Source organism: Symphalangus syndactylus, chromosome X (genome assembly GCF_028878055.3).
Source record: "Symphalangus syndactylus isolate Jambi chromosome X, NHGRI_mSymSyn1-v2.1_pri, whole genome shotgun sequence".
Taxonomy (NCBI): domain Eukaryota; kingdom Metazoa; phylum Chordata; class Mammalia; order Primates; family Hylobatidae; genus Symphalangus; species Symphalangus syndactylus.
This window is the reverse complement of record NC_072447.2, coordinates 60,274,320-60,294,272: the sequence shown is the minus strand read 5'-3', so window position 1 is coordinate 60,294,272 and position 19,953 is coordinate 60,274,320. Positions and strand designations below refer to the sequence as shown.

At 43.1% G+C, this 19,953-nt stretch overlaps 2 protein-coding genes across 6 annotated transcripts in view; one reads left to right on the top strand and one right to left on the bottom strand.

Annotated features, from left to right (window-relative positions):
• The window catches only part of LOC129475042 (zinc finger protein 674-like), a 981,285-nt gene that overhangs the window by 889,096 nt on the left and 72,236 nt on the right, over positions 1-19,953 (bottom strand).
• The window catches only part of LOC129475044 (zinc finger protein 674), a 44,142-nt gene that overhangs the window by 5,637 nt on the left and 18,552 nt on the right, over positions 1-19,953 (top strand). For 2 of the 5 annotated variants that reach the window (XM_063634433.1, XM_063634434.1), the window contains exons 4-5: positions 10,457-10,583; positions 10,921-11,031. In XM_063634433.1, coding sequence (XP_063490503.1) covers positions 10,457-10,583; positions 10,921-11,031 — 238 coding nt within the window. Of the gene's footprint in view, positions 1-4,632; positions 4,825-10,456; positions 10,584-10,920; positions 11,032-19,953 lie in introns of those variants that run through there. The other 3 variants (XM_063634437.1, XM_063634436.1, XM_063634435.1) reach the window with 2 other exon arrangements.

Sequence of the window (19,953 nt, the reverse complement as noted above, 5' to 3'; positions counted from 1 at the left end):
TTCTTGTGCATTGTATGTGTAGCAGGGTCCCTGGCCTCTACTCTACTAGGTGCCAGTAGAATCCCTCCCCCAGTTTTGGCAACCAAAGTGTCTGTAGTCATTGCCAAATATCCCCTAGGGGAGAGAATTATCCAATGTTTAAAACCAGTGGTCTACCTTGTTTGCAAAAGCAGCTGCTTGGTATTTCATTGCATGGGAACACCAGTATTTATTTACCTTTCTCCTAGTGATGAACATTTAGGTTACTTCTAGTCTTTTGCTGCTATAAACAGCATAGCAATGTACAGTACATTCTGTTGCCTGCATGTGAGTATGCCAGATGTGAGATTTCTAGGTCAGATTCATGTGCATCATGAATTTTGATTCAGAACTGTCAATTTGCCCTCCAAATAGAATATACTGATGTGTACTCCTAGCGGCAGTATATGCCTTTTCCCATAAGTGGGCAATCACAGTGCATTATCCAATGCTTTGATTTTTGCCATGATGCAGCATATAAGAGTGGTGCATTTTAATTCACATTTCCTGAAATTAGTGTCTTTTCATATTTTTTGGTTTTTTTTTTTTTTTTTTTTTGGAGACAGGGTCTCAGTCTGTCACCCAGGCTACAGTATAGTGGCACGATCACAGCTCACTGCAGCTTCGACCTCCTAGGCTCAGGTGATCCTCGTGCCTCAGTCTCCTGAATAGCTGGGATCACAGGCGTGTGCCACCACACCTGGCTAATTTTTGTATTTTTTGTAGAGATAGGATTTTGCCATGTTGCCCAGTCTGGTCTCTAACTCCTGAGCTCAAGTGATCTACCTGCCTTGGTCTCCCAAAGTGCTGGGATTACAGGTGGGAGCCATTGCACTGGGCTATTTGTTTTTTGAGACAGTCTTGCTGTGTTGCCCAGGCTGGAGTGCAGTGGTGTGATCATGGCTCACTGCAGCCTCAACCTCCCAGGCTCAAGCAATCCTCCCACCTCACCCTCCCAAGTAGCCGGGAATATAGGTACATGCCACCACACCTGGCTAATTTTTCAATTTTTTGTAGAGCTGGAGTTTTACTGTGTTGGCCAGGCTGTTCTCCAATGCCTGAATTCAAGCAATTCTCCCACCCTCACCTTCCAGTATGGTGAGATTACAGGTGTGAGCCACTGTGCCCAGTCTTCTTTTCATTTTTTTAACCACCATTTTTACTTCTTTATTTCAATTATTTATTCTAGTCATTTGCCTCCTTTTCTCTTGGGTGTGGAATTAATTTGATTGCTGGATGGTAACTCTTTATGTTAACTCAAGTAAATAAGATTTCTATCATATATGTTGCAAATATTTTTGCAATACTTCATTTGCTTTGACTTGTCTTATTAATTTTGGGGAGTGGACACTTACATTTTGTTAATGTGGTCTAATTTCACAATCTTTTGTGACTTCTAGATTTCTTTTATTGCTTATATAGGATTCTGTGAGTCAAGATTATAAAAATGGTATTTCAGTTATGTGGAAAAAGTGGTTACTGAATGATAGTGGCACAGTTGAGTATCTGTATGGCAACAAAGACTCTTCTATATCATATAAAAGTGAATTCTAGATTGGTTGTAGACCTAAGTATTTATTTGAAAAATTGGGTAAAAATTTAGGAGGATATATGGATAACTTTGTGCAGTGCAAGAAACTTTTTTTTTTTTTTTTTGAGATGGAGTCTCCCTGTGTGGCCCAGGCTGGAGTGCAGTGGCGCGATCTCGGCTCACTGCAACCTCCGCCTCCCGGGTTCAAGCAATTCTCCCACCTCAGCCTCCCAAGTAGCTCAGACTACAGGTATGTGCCACCATGCCTGGCTAATTTTTGTATTTTTAGTAGAGACGGGGTTTCACCCTGTTGGCCAGGCTGATCTTGAATTCCTGACCTCAACTGAACTGCCTGCCTCAATCTCCCAAAGTGCTGGGATTACAGGTGTGAGCCACCGCGCCTGGCCCTGCAAGAAACATTTTTAATGAAGATGGAAAACCCAGAAATCATAAAGGGAAATATTATCATATTAGACTGTATTAAAATGTTAAAACCTGTAGAGTCAGAAGACATATTTGAAGCTGAGAGAAAATACCTGCAATGCATATAATACACAGAGGATTTATGTATGTAATATGAACAATGATTAAAAAAAACAAAAAAATGTGGTAGAAAGGAGTCAAAAAGATAAGGCAGGCAATTTATAGGAAAAAAATGTGATGCCATTTGAAAGGATATTTACTTTTTCTGGTTTTCAAGCCAGGAAAACAGGGCTGATTTTCATTCCTCCCTTTCTGTTGCATTCCAACAAATGAACCCAGTCTCAGCCCTTCTACTGTTTGCCTTTCAGAATTTTTTTGTTTTATATATATACAAAACCACAACATTTTGCATGGGTTGTTTTTAATGAAAATATGCTCCTACTGTGCTTTTCTGAAATTTGCTTTTTTTTTTTTTTTTCATTTAGACAAAAGTATCCCAGGCATCCTTATGTGTGAGTCAATTTTTTTTTTTTGAGACAGAATCTTGCTCTTCAGGCTGGAGTACAGTGGTGCGATCTCGGATCACTGCAACCTCCACCTCCCAAGTTCAAGAGATTCTCCTTTCTCAGCCTCCTGAGTAGCTGGGATTACAGGCTCACGCCACCATGCCCAGCTAATTTTTGTATTTTTAGTAGAGATGGGGTTTTGCCATGTTGGCCAGGCTGGTCTCAAACTCCTGACCTCAGTTGATCCACCTGCCTCGGCCTCCCAAAGTGCTGGGATTATAGGCGTGAGCCACTGCGCCTAGCCCTTTTTTATTTTTGTAGAGATGGGGTTTCACCATGTTGCTCAGGCTGGTTTCAAACTCCTGAGCTCAAGTGATCCACCTGCCTTGGCCTCCGAAAGTGCTGAGATTACAGGTGTGAGCCAGTGTGCCAGGCCTTTTAGAGCTTTCTTCTACTTTTTGCTAATACGAATAGGACTGCCTCAGACATCCTTACGTACACATAAATATTTCACTAGAATAGAGTCCTGTAAATGCAACTGCTGGTTAAAGTAAGAAACAAATATCTTTAATAGGTACAGCCAAATTATGTATCAATCAGCCTTTATATGAGAGTAATTTCTAATACTCTTCATCAGCAGTGACTCTTATGGATAAAAGACAATATCTTATTGTTTAATGAACATATATGTGAATTTTAGTGAGGTTTATAATCTTTTTGTGTTTCTAGGCCTCTAACATTTCTGTTGCTATGAGCATTTTATTCATACTGTTGGGCTGTCTTTTCTTACTGATGTATTAAAGGTATAGGGTAAAATCCTAGAAAGGTCATTGCTTTGTTAAACGGTATTTGCAATGTAAAATTTGATATATATTAACCAATTATTCCTCCCAAAAATGCTGTAAATAGTTTATAACTTCTTTGGTGTTTTTTCTACATACTTGACTGCACTAAGTATTATCAACCTTTTTAATGTTTAAGAATATGAAAGGGGGCCGGGCGCGGTGGCTCACGCTTGTAATCCCAGCACTTTGGGAGGCCGAGGCGGGTGGATCACGAGGTCAGGAGATCGAGACCAAGGTGAAACCCCGTCTCTACTAAAAATACAAAAAATTAGCCGGGCGTGGTGGCGGACGCCTGTAGTCCCAGCTACTCGGAGAGGCTGAGGCAGGAGAATGGCGTGAACCCGGGAGGCGGAGCTTGCAGTGAGCCGAGATCGCGCCACTACACTCCAGCCTGGGTGAAAGAGCGAGACTCCGTCTCAAAAAAAAAAAAAAAAAAGAATATGAAAGGGATACATGGTAAGTTATATATTTATTTTATATTCATTCAGTTATATGTTAGGTTGTGGTCTTTTTCATAATGATTTGTTAGAATTTTACTGTATAAAGGAAATTAGCCCATTGTTTTGTATATTTCAAATACTTTTCTCACTTTGATATTGATGTTTCATAATATAATTTTTGGCCAAGTGCTGTGGCTTATGCCTGTAATCCCAGCACTTGGAAGGCTGAGGCAGGAGGATTGCTTAAGCTCGGGAATTTGAGACCAGCCTGGGCAACATGGCAAAACCTTGTCTCTACAAAAAATACAAAAATTAGCTGGACGTGGTGGTGCGTGCCTATAGTTCCAGCTACAAGGAAAGCTGAGGTGGGAGGATCGCTTGAGCCCAGGAGGTTGAGGCTGCAGTGTCTATGAGCATGCCACTGCATTCCAGCCTGGACAACAAGAGCAAGACCCTATCTCCAAAAAAAAAAAAAAAAAATTAATTCTGCTATTTAGAAATTTCTAATGTCTAGGCAGTCATGTTGATCAGTCTGTGACTGTATGTCTTCTGAATTTGGGGATTTCTTAGAAAGGCTTTTAGCCGGCTGGAAGTGGTGGCTCACGCCTGTAATCCCAGCACTTTGGGAGGCTGAGGTTGGTGGATCACTTGAGGTTAGGAGTTCGAGACCAGCCTGGCCAACATGGTGAAACACCGTCTCTACTAAAAATACAAAAATTAGTTGGGTATGGTGGCGGGTGCCTGTAATCCCAGCTACTTGGGAGGCTGAGGCAGGAGAATCATTCAAACCCAGGAGGCAGAGGTTGCAGTGAGGTGAGATCACACCATTGCACTCCAGCCTGGGCAACAGAGTGAGACTATGTCTTGAAAAAAGAAAAGAAAATAAAGGCTTTTAGCCACTATAAAGTTATAAAAACTTTGATCTATTTTATGGTTATCTTGTACACATTTAAATCTCTTAGGCTGGGTGCGGTGGCTCACACCAGTAATTCCAGCACTTTGGGAAGCTGACACGGGTGGATCATTTGAGCTCAGAAGTTCGAGACCAGCCTGGCAACATGGTGAAACCTCATTTCTACAAAAAATACAAAAATTAGCTGGGTGAGGTGGCGTGTGCCTGGAGTCCCAGATACTTTGGGTGGCTGAGGCAGGAGGCTCACTTGATTCCAGGAGGATCGCTTGAGCCCGGGAGGTTGAGGCTGCAGTGAGCCATAATCTCACCACTGCACTCCGGCCTGGATGACAGAGGGAGACCTATCTCATCCCTGTGTAATTTATTTGAGGGTTCAGAGATGGGTCATTCAGTTTTATTGAGTTATTTTCTTCCATAAATACCTAGCCAGAAGATATGGTTTGGCTGTGTCCCCACCCAAAATCTCATCTTGAATTGTAATCCCCACGTGTCAAGGGTGGGACCAGGTGAAGGTAATGGGTCATGGGGCGGTTTCCCCCATGCTGTTCTCATGATAATGAGTGAGTCTCATGAGAGCTGATGGTTTTATAAGCTTCTGGCATTTCCCCTGCTTGCACATCTCCTTCCTGCCACCTTATAAAGAAGGTGTCTTGCTTCCCCTTCACCTTCCGCCATGAGTGTAAATTTTCTGAGGCCTCCCCAGCCATGCTGAACTGAGTCAATTAAACCTCTTTCCTTTATAAATTAACCAGTCTCAGGTATGTCTTTATCAACAGCATGAGAACGGACTAATCTACCAGATTTTCCTAATGTCATCTTTTCTGCATAGATTTTATATATATATATATATTTTTTTTTTTTTTTTTTTTTTTTTTTGAGACGGAGTCTCGCTCTATCACCCAGGCTGGAGGGCTGGAGTGCAGTGGCGTGATCTCGGCTCACTGCAACCTCCACCTCCCGGGTACAAGTGATTCTCCTGCCTCAGCCTCCTGAGTAGCTGGGATTATAGGTGATTCTCCTGCCTCAGCCTCCCAAGTAGCTGGGATTACAAGCGTGCACCACCACACCTGGCTAAATTTTGTATTTTTAGTAGAGACAGGGTTTCACTATGTTGGCCAGGCTGGTCTCGAACTCCTGACCTCAAGTGATCCACTCGCCTCAGACTCCCAAAAGTGCTGGGATTTCAGGTGTGAGCCACCATGCCTGGCTGACTTAAGATATTTTTGCTGTAACCAGCCAGTGGGTTATTCCCACCCACTGCACAGTCAAAACCAATTCACCGAGATCACGGCATTGCTTTAAAGAGTTTAATTGACATAACATCTGGCCATGCCACATGGGAGATGGAGTTATTACTCAAATCAATCTCTCCGAAAATTTGGAGGGTAGGGTTTTTCAAGGATAGTTTGGTAGGCCATGGATTCAGCTTCTGGGTGGGGCCATAGGACCAGTTGGTGGAGGTTGGCCAGTCCTAGTGGAGCCACTGGTCATCAGAAATGCAAAAATTTGAAAAAATGCTTCAAAGGGCCAATCTTAGGTTCTATAATGGTGATATTACCTGCGGGAGTAATCGGGGAGTTCCAAATCTTATGACCTCCACAATAATAGCTGGAAATCTTTTATGTCTACATGTTAGCAGATTTTAGCCTCCTCATATCCTCCTAACCTCGTGGCCTCTCAGCTTTACAAAGGTGGTTGAGTTTTGCAGAAGGCTATTATAAGCTTGTCCAACCCATGGTCTATGAGCCACATGTGGCCCAGGATGGCTTTGAATGTGGCGCAATACAAATTTGTAAACTTTCCTAAAACATTAGGAGACTTACTATGACTTTTTTTGTGATTTTTATTTTTTAGCTCATCAGCTATCTTTAGTGTTGGTGTATTTTATATGTGGCCCAAGACAGTTCTTCCCGTATGGCCCAGGAAAGCCAAAAGATTGGACACCTGTGGTCTATTATCTTTTAAACTATAAAACAAATGTCTCTCAAAGTTTGCTTGGGCCAGGCTGAGGAGTGATTAAGGGCAATTTGGAGGTTAAAGGCAAGATAGGGGTTGGTTAGATCAGATCTCTTTCAATGTCACAATTTTCTCACTCTTATAATTTTTGTAAAGGCAGTATCATTTTTTTTTTGAACTTGACACTGCATGGTTTATTTAGTCCAATAATTTTTTTGTGACTTAATGAGACAAAGGGTTTAAACTCCATTGATGTTTTTTCTCTCTCTCTAATGATGAATTTACCAAAACAGAAAGATGTGTGACACAATTAATTGCTCATGTTTTAAACTAAGAACTATGTTTTTTCTCTTTGCTGTATTATTAGTAGAATGAGTAGTTCCCAAGACATGACCAGTTTCAAAGTGGAGTGAAAATGCAGAGGTTTTCTGCGTGATAACTTCTCAAAGTCACCAGGAGACTATTAAAAGATTTGAGATGAAGTAACACAGTAGTAAGATTCCTAATAGAGGAGGTTTAGTTGTTAAGAGAGTCACATACATACTTTGTTTTGTTTTGTTTTTTGTTTTTTTGAGATGGAGTTTTGCTCTTGTTGCCCATGCTGGAGTGCAGTGGTGCGATCTCGGCTCATCACTGCAACCTCCACCTTCTGGTTTCAAGCGATTCCCCTGCCTCAGCCTCCTGAGTAGCTGGGATTACAGGTGCCTGCCACCACGCCTGGCTAATTTTTGTATTTTTAATAAAGATGGGGTTTCATCATGTTGGCCAGGCTGGTCTGGAACTCCTGACCTTGTGATTCACCAGCCTCGGCTTCCCAAAGTGCTGGGATCACAGGCGTGAGCCACCGTGCCTGGCCACATACATATGTTTTATTTATTTATTTATTTTATTTTATTTTATTATACTTTAAGTTCTAGGGTACATGTGCACAGGCAGTATCATTTCTATGAAGTAACCTCTGACACTCTACTCAGAGGATCTGTTGGTGGTTATTAACTTTCATCATCATTGTCATATTTAGCTCTGTGTGACTAGAAACATGACAATGGAATGATGGCTGTTTTACTGGGTCTGAGAGATAAGGAAGGAAACCCAAGTTTTTCCTGCTCTCTACTCTCACTTGACACAACACTCCTGACACGAGATGTAATCCCAGGCCCCAGGCTGTTTCCCCACACACCAAGTCGTTCTCCAGTGGACACCAGCTGGGTCTCCTCTAAGTCAATTCCATTCTGACACCATCTACCTGGAGTTAGCATCAGCTCCCACAGGTTGAGGCTTAGCCCCACAAGACTACCCCCACCTGAGATGCCAGTCTCGAGTAGGGTATCATCTATACATCTGATTGACGGGACACAAATCAGGGGTTCCCTTGACTCCCTGCTGGTGTTTGATTAATTTGCTAGAGTGAGTCGCAGAACTAACGGAAACTGAATTTCCCCTATTTGTTATAAAGGATATTACAGAGGATACAGATGAACACCCAGATGGAAGAGATGCATAGGGCAAGGGTTGTGGGAAGGTCCACAGACCTTTCATGCCCTCTCTGGACTCACTACCATCTGGGAACCACCAAGTGTTCAGCTGTGTGGAAGCTGTCTGAACCCACCCAGTCCTTTGGTTGTTGTTATTGTTGTTTTTGAGAAACAAGGTCTTGCTCTGTCCCCCAGGCTGGAGAACAGTGGTGCAATCTTGGCTCACTGCAGGCCCAACCTCCTGGCCTCAGGTGATCCTCCCTCCTCAGCCACCCATAGTGCTGGGATCACAGGAGCCAGCCACCACACCCAGCCACAGTGGGGTTTTTATGGAGGCTTCATCACAGAGGCATGATCATCATTGGCCCTTGGTGATCAACTCAACCTTCATCTTCTCTCTCCTCCCAGGAGTTTTGAGGATGGAGATGAAATTCCCAACCCTCTAATCCTGTCTGGTTTTCTGGTGACCAGCTCGCATCCCGAAGCTACTTAGAGGCAGCCAGCTAACAGTCATCTCATTAGCACATAAAAGACACTTTGCTCACTTCAGAGGCTATTCCAAGGGTTGCAGGAGCTTTTTGCCAGGAGACAGGACAAAAACCAAATATATATTTCAGAATATCAAACCAGGTGACATTACTCCAGGTAAAAATGACTCTGGATTGGTAAACAAACTGCATCTGGACTGGAGGACTGAGTAAACTATGACTGGCTGGTAGGAAGCCATGGATTGGGGTTTTCTGAGCACATTGTCACTCAGTGATATGTAACTGGGCACATCTTTTGCTGGGACCCTGGAAGCCATGCCACTGGGACCATTACAAGAGATACTGGTCTATGGAACAGGTGAGGGCTTCCAAGCAACATCATCCTAGCATTCAGCAGTGTGGTTTTGTTCCCAGGCACCAGAGCTATCACGAGGGAGGGGCAGATTGGGCTAACAGCTCCTGGATTGCTCTGAGAAGCCCTCCTGCTGGAGAAACCTGCCTGTCCCCGCCCTCTGGCATGCCGGCTTTCCTGTCCCCTCTCCTTCTGCACAGCTGGGTAAACTGGTGCCACTGTGGCCGATTTGGGCCTTATGGGTGCAGCGAGTGGCTTGAATTGAAGGCCACCAAGTGTGGGCATGACAGGATGGGATCTGGAGCAGAAACAGGCTGGTTATTAGTCTTTGCGAGGAATTGGGGGCACTTGTAGAAGTAAGTTCTTGTTTGGTGGTGACAAGGCCAAGCATAGACCTTTCCCCTTTTGCTTCAGTCAGCTGCCCAGGCCACAGACCTCTGGCTTCCTGTTCTTTGTTTCATGATTGATGAGTGAAGGTTAGAACGGTTTGTCATGATTGATTGGCTATGTTTAGAACTGTTTGTTGTAGCTCTGTATCCCCTGCAAAGCCTGCTCTGTCAGCCTCAAGCAGGATTGACTTCTTCCTTTGTGGACCACCCTGACCCCTTCCTACATCTGTCACTGTCCCTGTGAGGCAGGCTTCCTCGCTGCCTCTGTTTCTTCTATGAGTGTCTAAGTGTCGCTTTTCTCCCTCCGCTAAACTGAAGCTCCTTGAGTTTAAGAAGTGTCTTTTTTATTTTTTTTTTTTGAGATGGAGTCTCGCCCTGTTGCCCAGGCTGGAGTGCAATGGCGTGATCTTGGCTCACTGCATCCTCCGCCTCCTGGGTTCAAACGATTCTCCTACGTCAGCCTCCCGAGTAGCTGGGATTACAGGTTCCCACCACCATGCCCAGCTATTTTTTGTATTTTTAGTAGAGATGGGGTTTTACCATATTGGCCAGGCTGGTCTTGAACTCCTGACCTTGTGATCCACCCGCCTAGGCCTCCCAAAGTGCTGGGATTACAGGCGTGAGCCATCACGCCCGGTCAAGGTGTCATTTTGTATCAATCTTTATGTCACGGGACTTACCAGCCTGGCCTCTATTCAGTAAACGTGTTGAATGAATGAATTTCCAGGGTAAGATATTTCTCATACTCTATCTCTTTCTCCTATAAAGTTCAAAATGATTTTAGTCATATAAATACTCTATGTAATATACTATGCCAAACTGACTAGTGACTGGCATAAGAACAATTATATAAAGAAAGGCCAGCGTGGATGCGGGAGCCAGACTGCGTGGATTTGAATCCCTCATTCCTGGCTGTGTGACCTGGGCTGGTTACTTAGGCTCTGTGTGCCTCATGCTCTTCATCTGTCAAGTTCCTTCTAGTGTGGCGGCAAAGATTGAAATCTTTAGTACATGTAAAGGACTTCAAAGGGCACAGAGTAAGCCCTCCGTGTGTGTGAGGTGCCATGTCCCAGTGCCCCAGGCTGGTCCTGGGGTGCTAAAGAGGAATGTGCCGTTACAGGAATCATTGACCTTCAAGGACGTGTTTGTGGACTTCACCCTGGAGGAGTGGCAGCAACTGGACTCTGCCCAGAAGAACCTCTACAGGGATGTCATGCTTGAGAACTACAGCCACCTGGTGTCCGTGGGTGAGGGACCGCGCCACAGGGTGATGCAGAATGCCCCCAGTACTGTGTTTCTTTCTCAGCTGCTCCAAGCTCTGGGGCCTAGAAAGAATGAGTGTGGGTTACCACCCTCAGTGAGTTTGGGTTACTGCCCAATGTGTAGTATTCGTAGTCCCCTTTGGACACTGGAGAGCATATTGGTGCCCTTGCTTGCTGTGTGAATGTTCTGTACTGAGGGGCAGATAGCTGTGTGCATGGGGCCATCACCGAGGCCCTGCCACCTTCAGCCTGCAGGGGTGGGCCTAGGTTCTGGAATTCCTCAGCATTAATAACGAAGTCCTATGTCATTTCCCCCGAACAGGGTATCTAGTTGCAAAGCCAGATGTGATCTTCAGGTTGGGACCAGGAGAAGAGTCCTGGATGGCAGATGGAGGGACCCCGGTACGGACATGTGCAGGTGAGGACAGGCCAGGTGAGTCAGGCCAGGGAAAAGGGACCAGGTTGGTTGGTGAGAGCTTGGCCTCTGGGATGCGCTCAGGAGCCCTTCTCAGAGCCCCGGACTTGTGGACATGCCTAGGCTCTGATGAGCGGAACTGTTGTCATGTCCAAATGAGGCCTCTGCCTGGCCGCCGGCTACAGTCTCTGTGTTCTTTGCTTGGCATTCACATAGACTGTGGCCACTTGTTCTGAAATCCCATTTCTACCTTCCAGCCTCCTGGCTTGTTAGTGAGAAGTGCCAAACCCCTTCTCATTCCTCTCACCCTGTCCTTTCTGGAAGCTTTTAGAACTTTTTCTCCCTTCTTGTGCTTATGTATTCTTACCAGAGTAGATGCAAATGTCAGCATTTCCTCTTTACTGGGCATACTGTGGGCCCTTTCAGGCTGAAAGTTGGAGTCTTTTTTTTTTTAGACTCAAGGAAATTATCATACATTATTTTTTGGAGTTGGTATAGGCAACAAAGCTTTGCTAGTGACCTTTACTCTACCCAGCCTGGTACCCACCATGTTCTTGCCTACTCTTATTTTGTGGTAAACACTGTAAACCTCACACTGTTTTCTATTTTCTCTTCGTATTCCTTCCCAGACTCTTACAAATATGACTTGATACCACCTGTTTTCAGATTCCTCCTCTTTTCAGTACCTTCCTCCCACTCAACTCTTGTTTTTTATATCATCTCTTTATTTATTCAAAAATAAACTTGAGAGAACATTATTCCCAGGGAGGAATACTTCATAAAACACTGCTAAACTGTTTTCCAACGTGGCTATACCACTTTTTTTTCCACTAGGAATGTATGTGAGTTCCACATGTTTCACATCCTTGCCAGCACTTGGTATTGTTAGTGTTAGTCCTTTTTTCTAGTAGGTGTGTAGGGGAATCTCATTGTGATTTAATTTTGCATTTTTCTAATGATGAATATTGTTGAGCCCTTATTTGCCATCTTTATATCTTCTTTGTGGAAGTATTTGTTGTAATCTTTTGCCATTTTTCTTTGCTATTAAATTGTAAGGTTCTTTATATGTCTTTTTTTTTTTTTTTTGAGATGGAGTCTAGCTCTGTTGCCCAGGCTGGAGTGCAGTGGTGCAATCTCAGCTCACTGCAGCCTCGCCTCCTGGGTTCAAGCGAGTCTCCTGCCTCAGCCTCCCAAGTAGCTGGGATTACAGGCACCCGCCACCATGCCCAGCTAATTTTTGTATTTTTAGTAGAGACAAGGTTTCGCCATGTTGGCCAGGCTGGTCTGGAACTGACCTCAGGTGATCCACCCGCCTTGGCCTCCTGGAGTGCTGGGATTACAGGTGTGAGCCACTGAGCCCAGCAGGTTCTTTATATATTCTTGATGCAAGTCTTTTAAGTACGTACTCCCAGATTATGGCTTCTTTTTTTCTTAACTGTGCTTTGTAGAGTAGACGTTTTTAATTTTGATAAGGCTGAGTTTATCAAGTTATTTTATGGTTCATGCTTTTTGTATCCTATCTAACAAATCTCTGACTCAGAGCAATGGAGATTTTCTCCTATGTCTTCTTTCAGAAGATTTATAATTTTAGCTCTTAAATTTAGACCTATGACAAAGAATGAGTTAAGTTTGTAAATCTGACATGAGGTGAGGGTCAGGGGTTTTTTTGCATATGTATATCCAATTTTTCCAGCAGCATTTTTGAAAATACTCTGTTTGTTGTTGTTGTTGCTGTTGTTGTTGTTGACTTACTTTGCCATCGTTGCTGATAACCTTTGAATGGCCGGGCACAGTGACTCAGACTTGTAATCCAAGCACTTTGGGAGGCTGAGGTGGGAGGATCAGTTGAGTCTAGGAGCTTGAGACTAGCCTAGGCAACATAGTGAGCCCCCGTCTACAAAATATTTAAAAAATTTGCCAAGCATGACAGCATGCACTTGTAGTCCCCACTACTTGGGAGGTGGAGGTGGGAGGATTGCTTGAGCATGAGAGGACGAGGCTGAAGTGAGCCGTGATCACGCCACTGCCACTCCAGCCTGGGGTACAGCAAGACCCTGTCTCAAAAAAAACCAAACAGTTGAACAGAGATGTGTCTGTCTATACATCATTAATACACTCTTTAATTACTGTAGCCTAATGTTAAGTGTTCAAATCAGGAAGTATGAATTTTCCAACTTTGTTCTTCCTTTCCTAATGTTTTGCCTATTCTAGGTCCTTGGTATTTTTATATAAATCTTAGAATCAGCTTGTGAATTTGTACACAAAAGCCCGCAGGGATTTTTGTATGGGATTACACTGAATCAGTGGATCATTGATATACTGACAATATTGAGTCTTCCAATTAATGAATAGCATGTATCTCTATTTAGATCTTCTTAAATTTTATCTCAATGTTTTGTAGTTTTGAATGCATAAGTCTTTCACATTTTGTTTAATTCATAACAGCTTTTTTTGTTCTTATAAGATACTATAAATGGTATTTTGTTTAATTTCAATTTCCCATTGGCCAGTACTATCTTATAGAAATGCCATTAATTTTTGTATATTGATCTTGTATCCTGGGACCTTTCTAAGGGTACATATTAAAACTTGTAACTTTTTTGTAGATAGCTTGGCATTTCCTATGTAAACAATCATGTAGTTGTAAATAAAGACAGTTTTATTTCTTCCTTTCCAATCTGGATGTCTTTTACTTCTCTTTTTGCCCTCTTTTTTTTTTTTTTTTTTGAGAAGGAGCTTCGCTCTTGTTGCCCAGGCTGGAGTGCAATGGTGCAATCTTGGCTCACCACAACCTCCGCCTCCTGGGTTCAGGTGATTCTTCTGCCTCAGCCTCCCAAGTAGCTGGGATTATAGGCATGCACCACCGTGCCCAGCTAATTTTTTTTTTTTTTTTGCATTTTTAGTAGAGATGGGGTTTCTCCATGTTCATCAGGCTGGTCTCGAACTCCCAGCCTCAGGTGATCTGCCTGCCTCGGCCTCCCAAAGTGCTGGGATTACAGGCGTGAGCCACCATGCCCGGCCTCTTTTTGCCATTTTTTACTGGCTAGGATCTTTAGTATTGTGTTGAATAGGCATAGTGAGAATGACTTCTTTGCTTTATTCCTGATTTTAGGGCAAAAGTACTCACTTCCTCATCATTAAGTATAATTTTTTATTTGTAGAATTTTCCGTTGGTGGCCTGACAATGGTTGAAGATTATTCCTTTTAATCTTAGTTTTTTGAGTTTTTATCATGAATTGATGCTGAATGTTGCAAATGCTTTTTCTGCCTCAATGAATATGATCATGCTTCTTCTCCTTTATTTTTAAATTAATTAATTATTATTATATTTAGAGATGGAGTCTCGTTCTGTTCCCAAGGCTGGAGTGCAGTGGTGTGGTCATAGCTCATTGTGGCCTTGAACGCCTATGCTCAAGTGATCCTCCTGCCTTAGCCTCCAGAGTAGCTGGGACTACAGGCATGTACCACCATGCCCAGCTATTTTTTAAATTTTTTGTAAAGATGAGGTCTTGTTGTGTTGCCCAAACTGGTCTTGAACTCCTGGCCTCAAGTGATCCTCCATCTCAGCCTCCCAAAGTGCTGGGATTACAGGTGTGAGCTACCATGCCTAGTCAATTTGCAGATTTTTCTTTTTTTTTTTTTTTTGAGGCGGAATCTCTGTTGCCCAGGCTGGAGTGCAGTGGCACAATCTCAGCTCACTGCAACCTTCACCTCCCAAGTTCAAGCGTTTCTCCCACCTCAGCATCCCAAGTAGCTGAGATTACAGGCACCTGCCACCAAGCCTGGCTAATTTTTTCATGTGTATATATATAGAGACGGGGTTTCTCCATGTTGGTCAGGCTGGTCTCGAACTCCCCTGACCTCAGGTGATCCACCTGCTTCGGCCTCACAAAGTGCTGGGGTTACAGGTGTGAGCCACCACCCTAGCCAATTTGCAGATACTGAACCAGCCTTTCATTACCTGTGTAAACCCTACTTGATAATGACCTATCATTCCTTTGATATGCTCCTATTTATTTTTGCTCATATTTTGTTATTTTGCATCTATGTTTATTCATCATAATCGTTTGTAGTTTTCTTCACTTACACTGTTTGTGTCTGGTTTTGACGTCAGGGTTATGCTGGCCTCATAAAATGAGTTGGGAAGTGTTTCCTTCTGTTTTCTGAAATTTATGTAGGACTAGCATTATTTCTTGAATGTTTTGTAGACTTCATCAGTGAAGACATCTGGGCCTAGAGTTTTCTTGGAGGGTAAGTTTTGAACTACAAAGTCTTTTTTTTTTTTTTTGAGGTGGAGTTTTGCTCTTGTCGCCCAGGCTGGAATGCAATGGCGTGATCTCAGCTCACCACAATCTCCACCTCTTGGTTCAAGCAATTCTCTTGCTTCAGCCTCCTGAGTAACTGGGAACACAGGCAAACGCCACCATGCCCAGCTAATTGTTGTGTTTTTAGTAGAGACAGGGTTTCACCATGTTGGCCAGGGTGGTCTCAGACTCCTGATGTCAGGTGATCTACCAGCCTTGGCTTCTCAAAGTGCTGGGATTACAGGTGTGAGCCACCGCACCTGGCTACAAATTTGTTTTTTTATAATTATAGGTATATTCAGATAACTCTTTTCTTCTTGAGCAAGCTTTGGTGGTTTGTGGCCTTGAGGGAATTTGTCTCATCTAAACTATCAAGTTTTTTTTTTTTCTCTCTTTTTTTTAAATTTTATTATTATACTTTAAGTTTTAGGGTACATGTGCACAATGTGCAGGTTTGTTACATATGTATACATGTGCCATGTTGGTGTGCTGCACCCATTAACTCGTCATTTAACATTAGGTATATCTCCTAATGCTATCCCTCCCTCCTCCCCCCACCCCACAACAGTCCCCGGAGTGTGATGTTCCCCTTCCTGTGTCCAAGTGTTCTCATTGTTCAATTCCCACCTATGAGTGAGAACACGCGGTGTTTGGTTTTTTGTCCTTGCGATAGTTTGCTGAGAATGATGGTTTCCAGTTTCATCCATGTCCCTACAAAGGACATGAACTCATCATTTTTTATGGCTGCATAGTATTCCATGGTGTATATGTGCCACATTTTCTTTATCCAGTCTATCGTTGTTGGACATTTGGGTTGGTTCCAAGTCTTTGCTATTGTGAATAGTGCCACATAAAGTATTTTTTTTGGCCAAGTGGGGTGGCTCACGCCTGTAATCCCAGCACTTTGGGAGGCCTAGGCGGGCAGATCTCGAGGTCAGGAGTTCAAGACCAGCCTGGCCAACATAGTGAAACCCTGTCTCTACTAAAAATACAAAATTTAGCTGGGCATGGTGACACGTGCCTGTAGTCCCAGCTACTCGGGAGGCTGAGGCAGGAGAATCGCTTGAAACCAGGAGGCGGAGGTTGCAGTGAGCCAAGATCATGCCACTGCACTCTAGCTTGGGCAACAGAGTGAGACTTCGTCTCAAAAAAATAAAGAAATAAAATAAAGCTTTTTCATAAGATTTCCTTATTATTTTTTAATATTTGTAGGATCTGTAATGTTGTTCTCCTGATATTGATAATGTATGTTTTTTCTTGATCAGTCTGACTTAAGATTTATCCATTGTATTGATCTTTTCACAGAACCAGCTTTTGATTGTGTTTATTTTTGTGTTTTTCATTTTCTATTTCTTTGAGATAGAAAGAAATCCTTATTGATTACTATATCTTGCATACAGAAGAGCATTTAGAACACATGCGTACTTTTCAGAAGAAATACGTAGCTAACACCTGGATAATCACCACTCAGGTTGAGAACTACAACACTACCCCTTCCAGATTGCATTCTCCTACCTCTCTCTTGGATGTAACCTGTATCCCAAATTCGGGGGTAATTATTTTTAAGATTTTTGTTAGAGGTTCTGCTATCTATATTTGTATACACAGGCAATATATTGTTTAGTTTGAACTTTTCTTTTTTGAGCTTTATAAAAACAGAATCATCCGTATGAATTATTTTGTGACTTATTTCTTTTATTCAGTACTATAGTTGTGAGATTCAGCCATGATGTTTATTTTCATTGCAGGATAGTGTTCTAGTTGGGGTATCACACAATTAAAAGTACCTACTCTTCTCTCTTTTAAATTATTTATTTATTTTTTAGAGACAGGGTCTCACTCTGCTACCTAGGCTGGAGTGCAGTGGTGTGATCATAGCTCATTGCAGGCTTGAACTCCTGGGCTTAAGCAATCCTCCTGCCTCAGCCTCTTGAGTAGGCAGTACTATAGGCATGTGCCACTGTGCTCAGCTATTCTTGTTTTTCATGTAGAGATGGGGTCTCATTATGTCACCCAGGCTGGTTTTGAACTCTTGGCCTCAAGCGAGCCTCCTGTCTTGGCCTCCTAAAGTGTGGGATTACAGGTATCAGCCACTGCACTCAGCCAGTATTTACTGTCTTGATGGTGTTTGGGTTGTTTCCGGTTTAAGGCTAGTATAGCTAATGATAATACTGCCATTATTTTACATGTTTGCTAGGAACATTTGCTGTGAGAGCTTTCCTATGTATATACCTAGGTTGTGGTGTCTGGGTTCTGGAGGTGTGAATAATTTATAGATAAGGCCAAATGTTGTTGGTTTGTAAAACATTTGTAGATGCTCCCTCCATGCCACTTCTGCTTGTCAGACTTTTATTTGTTCCCATTCTGGTAGGTGTGTATTAGTATCTTATTGTGATTGAAACTTTCATTTCCTTGATTAGTAATGTAATTTCATATTTTATAGAGAACTTGAGTGACTTGTGTAAATCTTACATGGCGCCTGCGTTAAGTCTTCAACTCATTTATTTCTTATGGTATGTGCCTTCCTCCTACTTATTCATAGCACTCTTTTCTTTTCTATTCTATTCTTTTATTTATTTTTTTTTTGAGACAGAGTCTTGCTCTGTCGCCCAGGGTAGAGTGCAGTGGGGAGATCTCAGCTCACTGCAGCCTCTGCCTCCTGGGTTGAAGCAATTCTCCTGCCTCAGCCTCCTGAGTAGCTGGGATTGCAGGCACATGCCACCATACCCGGCTAATTTTTGTATTTTTAGTAGAGATGGGGTTTTGCCATGTCAGCCAGGCTGGTCTTGAACTCCTGACCTCAGGTGATGCACCGCCCCCCCCGCCCCCCTGCCTTGGCCTCCCAAAAGACTGGGATGACAGGCGAGAACCACTGCGCCCGGCCCATAGTACTGTTTTCTTTTTTTCCTTTTTTTTTTTTTTTTTGAGACAGTGTCTCACTTTGTTGCCCAGGAAATCATGGCTTACTGCAGCCTCAACCTCCTTGGGCTCAGGTGATCCTACTTCCTCATCAGCGTCCTGAGTAGCTGGCACTACAGGCATGCACCACCACACCCAGCTAATATTTGTATTTTTTTGTAGAGATGGGGTTTTGCCGTGTTGCCCAGACTGGTCTCAAACACCTGGGCTCAAGCGATCCACCTGCCTCAGTCTCCCAAAGCGTTAGGATTACAGGCATGAGACACCATGCCTGGTGGCACTATTTTCGGTAGAGTACATATTAATGCTTTATTGCAAGCATACTGTCCCTTTGTTAGATTGTCTTTGTTTTTTTGAGACAGAGTCTTGCTTTGTCACCAGGCTGGAGTGCAGTGGTGTGATCTTGGCTCACTGCAACCTCCACCTCCCAGGCTCAAGCAATTCTTCTGCCTCAGTCTCCCAAGTAGCTGGGATTAGAGGCATGCCACCACCATGCCCAGCTAATTTTTTGTGTTTTAGTAGAGATAGGATTTCACCATGTAGCCCAGGCTGGTCTCAAACTCCTGAGCTCAGGCAATCCGCCCACCTCGGCCTCCCAAAGTGCTGGGATTAGAGTCGTGAGCCACTGCGCCCAGTCTAGACTGTCTTTCTTGTGTCTCTTGTTGAACAGAGATTCTTTCCATTTAAATTGCATTTCTCATAGACATGATATAGTTGAATCTTGTTTAATCTCAACTGACAATCTGCCTTTTAATTGGTGTGTTTTTGTAATTATTGACATTGTTGGATGTAGGTCTACCATTTTATTATTTCTTTCTTTGTCCCCCTTTTTCTGATTGTTGTTATTCTATTTTCCCATTCCTCTCTTCTTTGGAACATTTGAATATTTTCTTAAACTTTTAGTTTTGAGATCATTATACATTCTCATGCACTTGTAAGATGTAATACAAAGAGATCGTAATGTACCCTTTATCCAATTCCCCCCACTGGTAGGTAACATCTTGCAGAACTGTAGTACAGTATCCCAACCAGGATATTGACATCTATACAGATCAAATATGGAACATTTCTGTCACTGCAAGGATCCCTCATGTCACTCTTTTTATTATTTATTTATTTATTTTTGAGATGGAGTCTCACTGTGTGGCCCAGGCTGGAGTGCAATGGCGTGATCTGGTCTCACTGCAACCTCTGCCTCCTGGGTTCAAGCGATTCTCCTGTCTCAGCCTCCTGAGTAGCTGGGATTACAGGCGCCTGCCACCACCTGGCTAAGTTTTGTATTTTAGTAGAGATGGGGTTTCACCATGTTGGCCAGGCTGGTCTCAAACTCCAGACCTCAAGCGATCTGCCCAACTTGGCCTCCCAAAGTGCTGGGATTACAGGTGTGAGACACCACACCTGGCCGTAACTCTTTTATAGTCATACTGATTTTCTCCCAGCCCATCTCCTCTTATAGCCTGGTAACTACTAATATGTTCTCTGTTTCTATGATTTCGTCATTTGAAAAATGTTACATAATGGAGTCATACTGTATGTAACCTTAAGGGATTAGTTCTTTTTCACTCAGTATAATCCTCCAGAGATTCATTCAGGTTGTTGTATGTATCAAGCTTGATTCTTTTTATTGCTGAGTAGCATTCCATGGTATGCATGTTTGTTTAATCGTTCACCTGTTGAAGGACACCTAGGTTGTATCCAGTGTTGGGCTATTACAAAT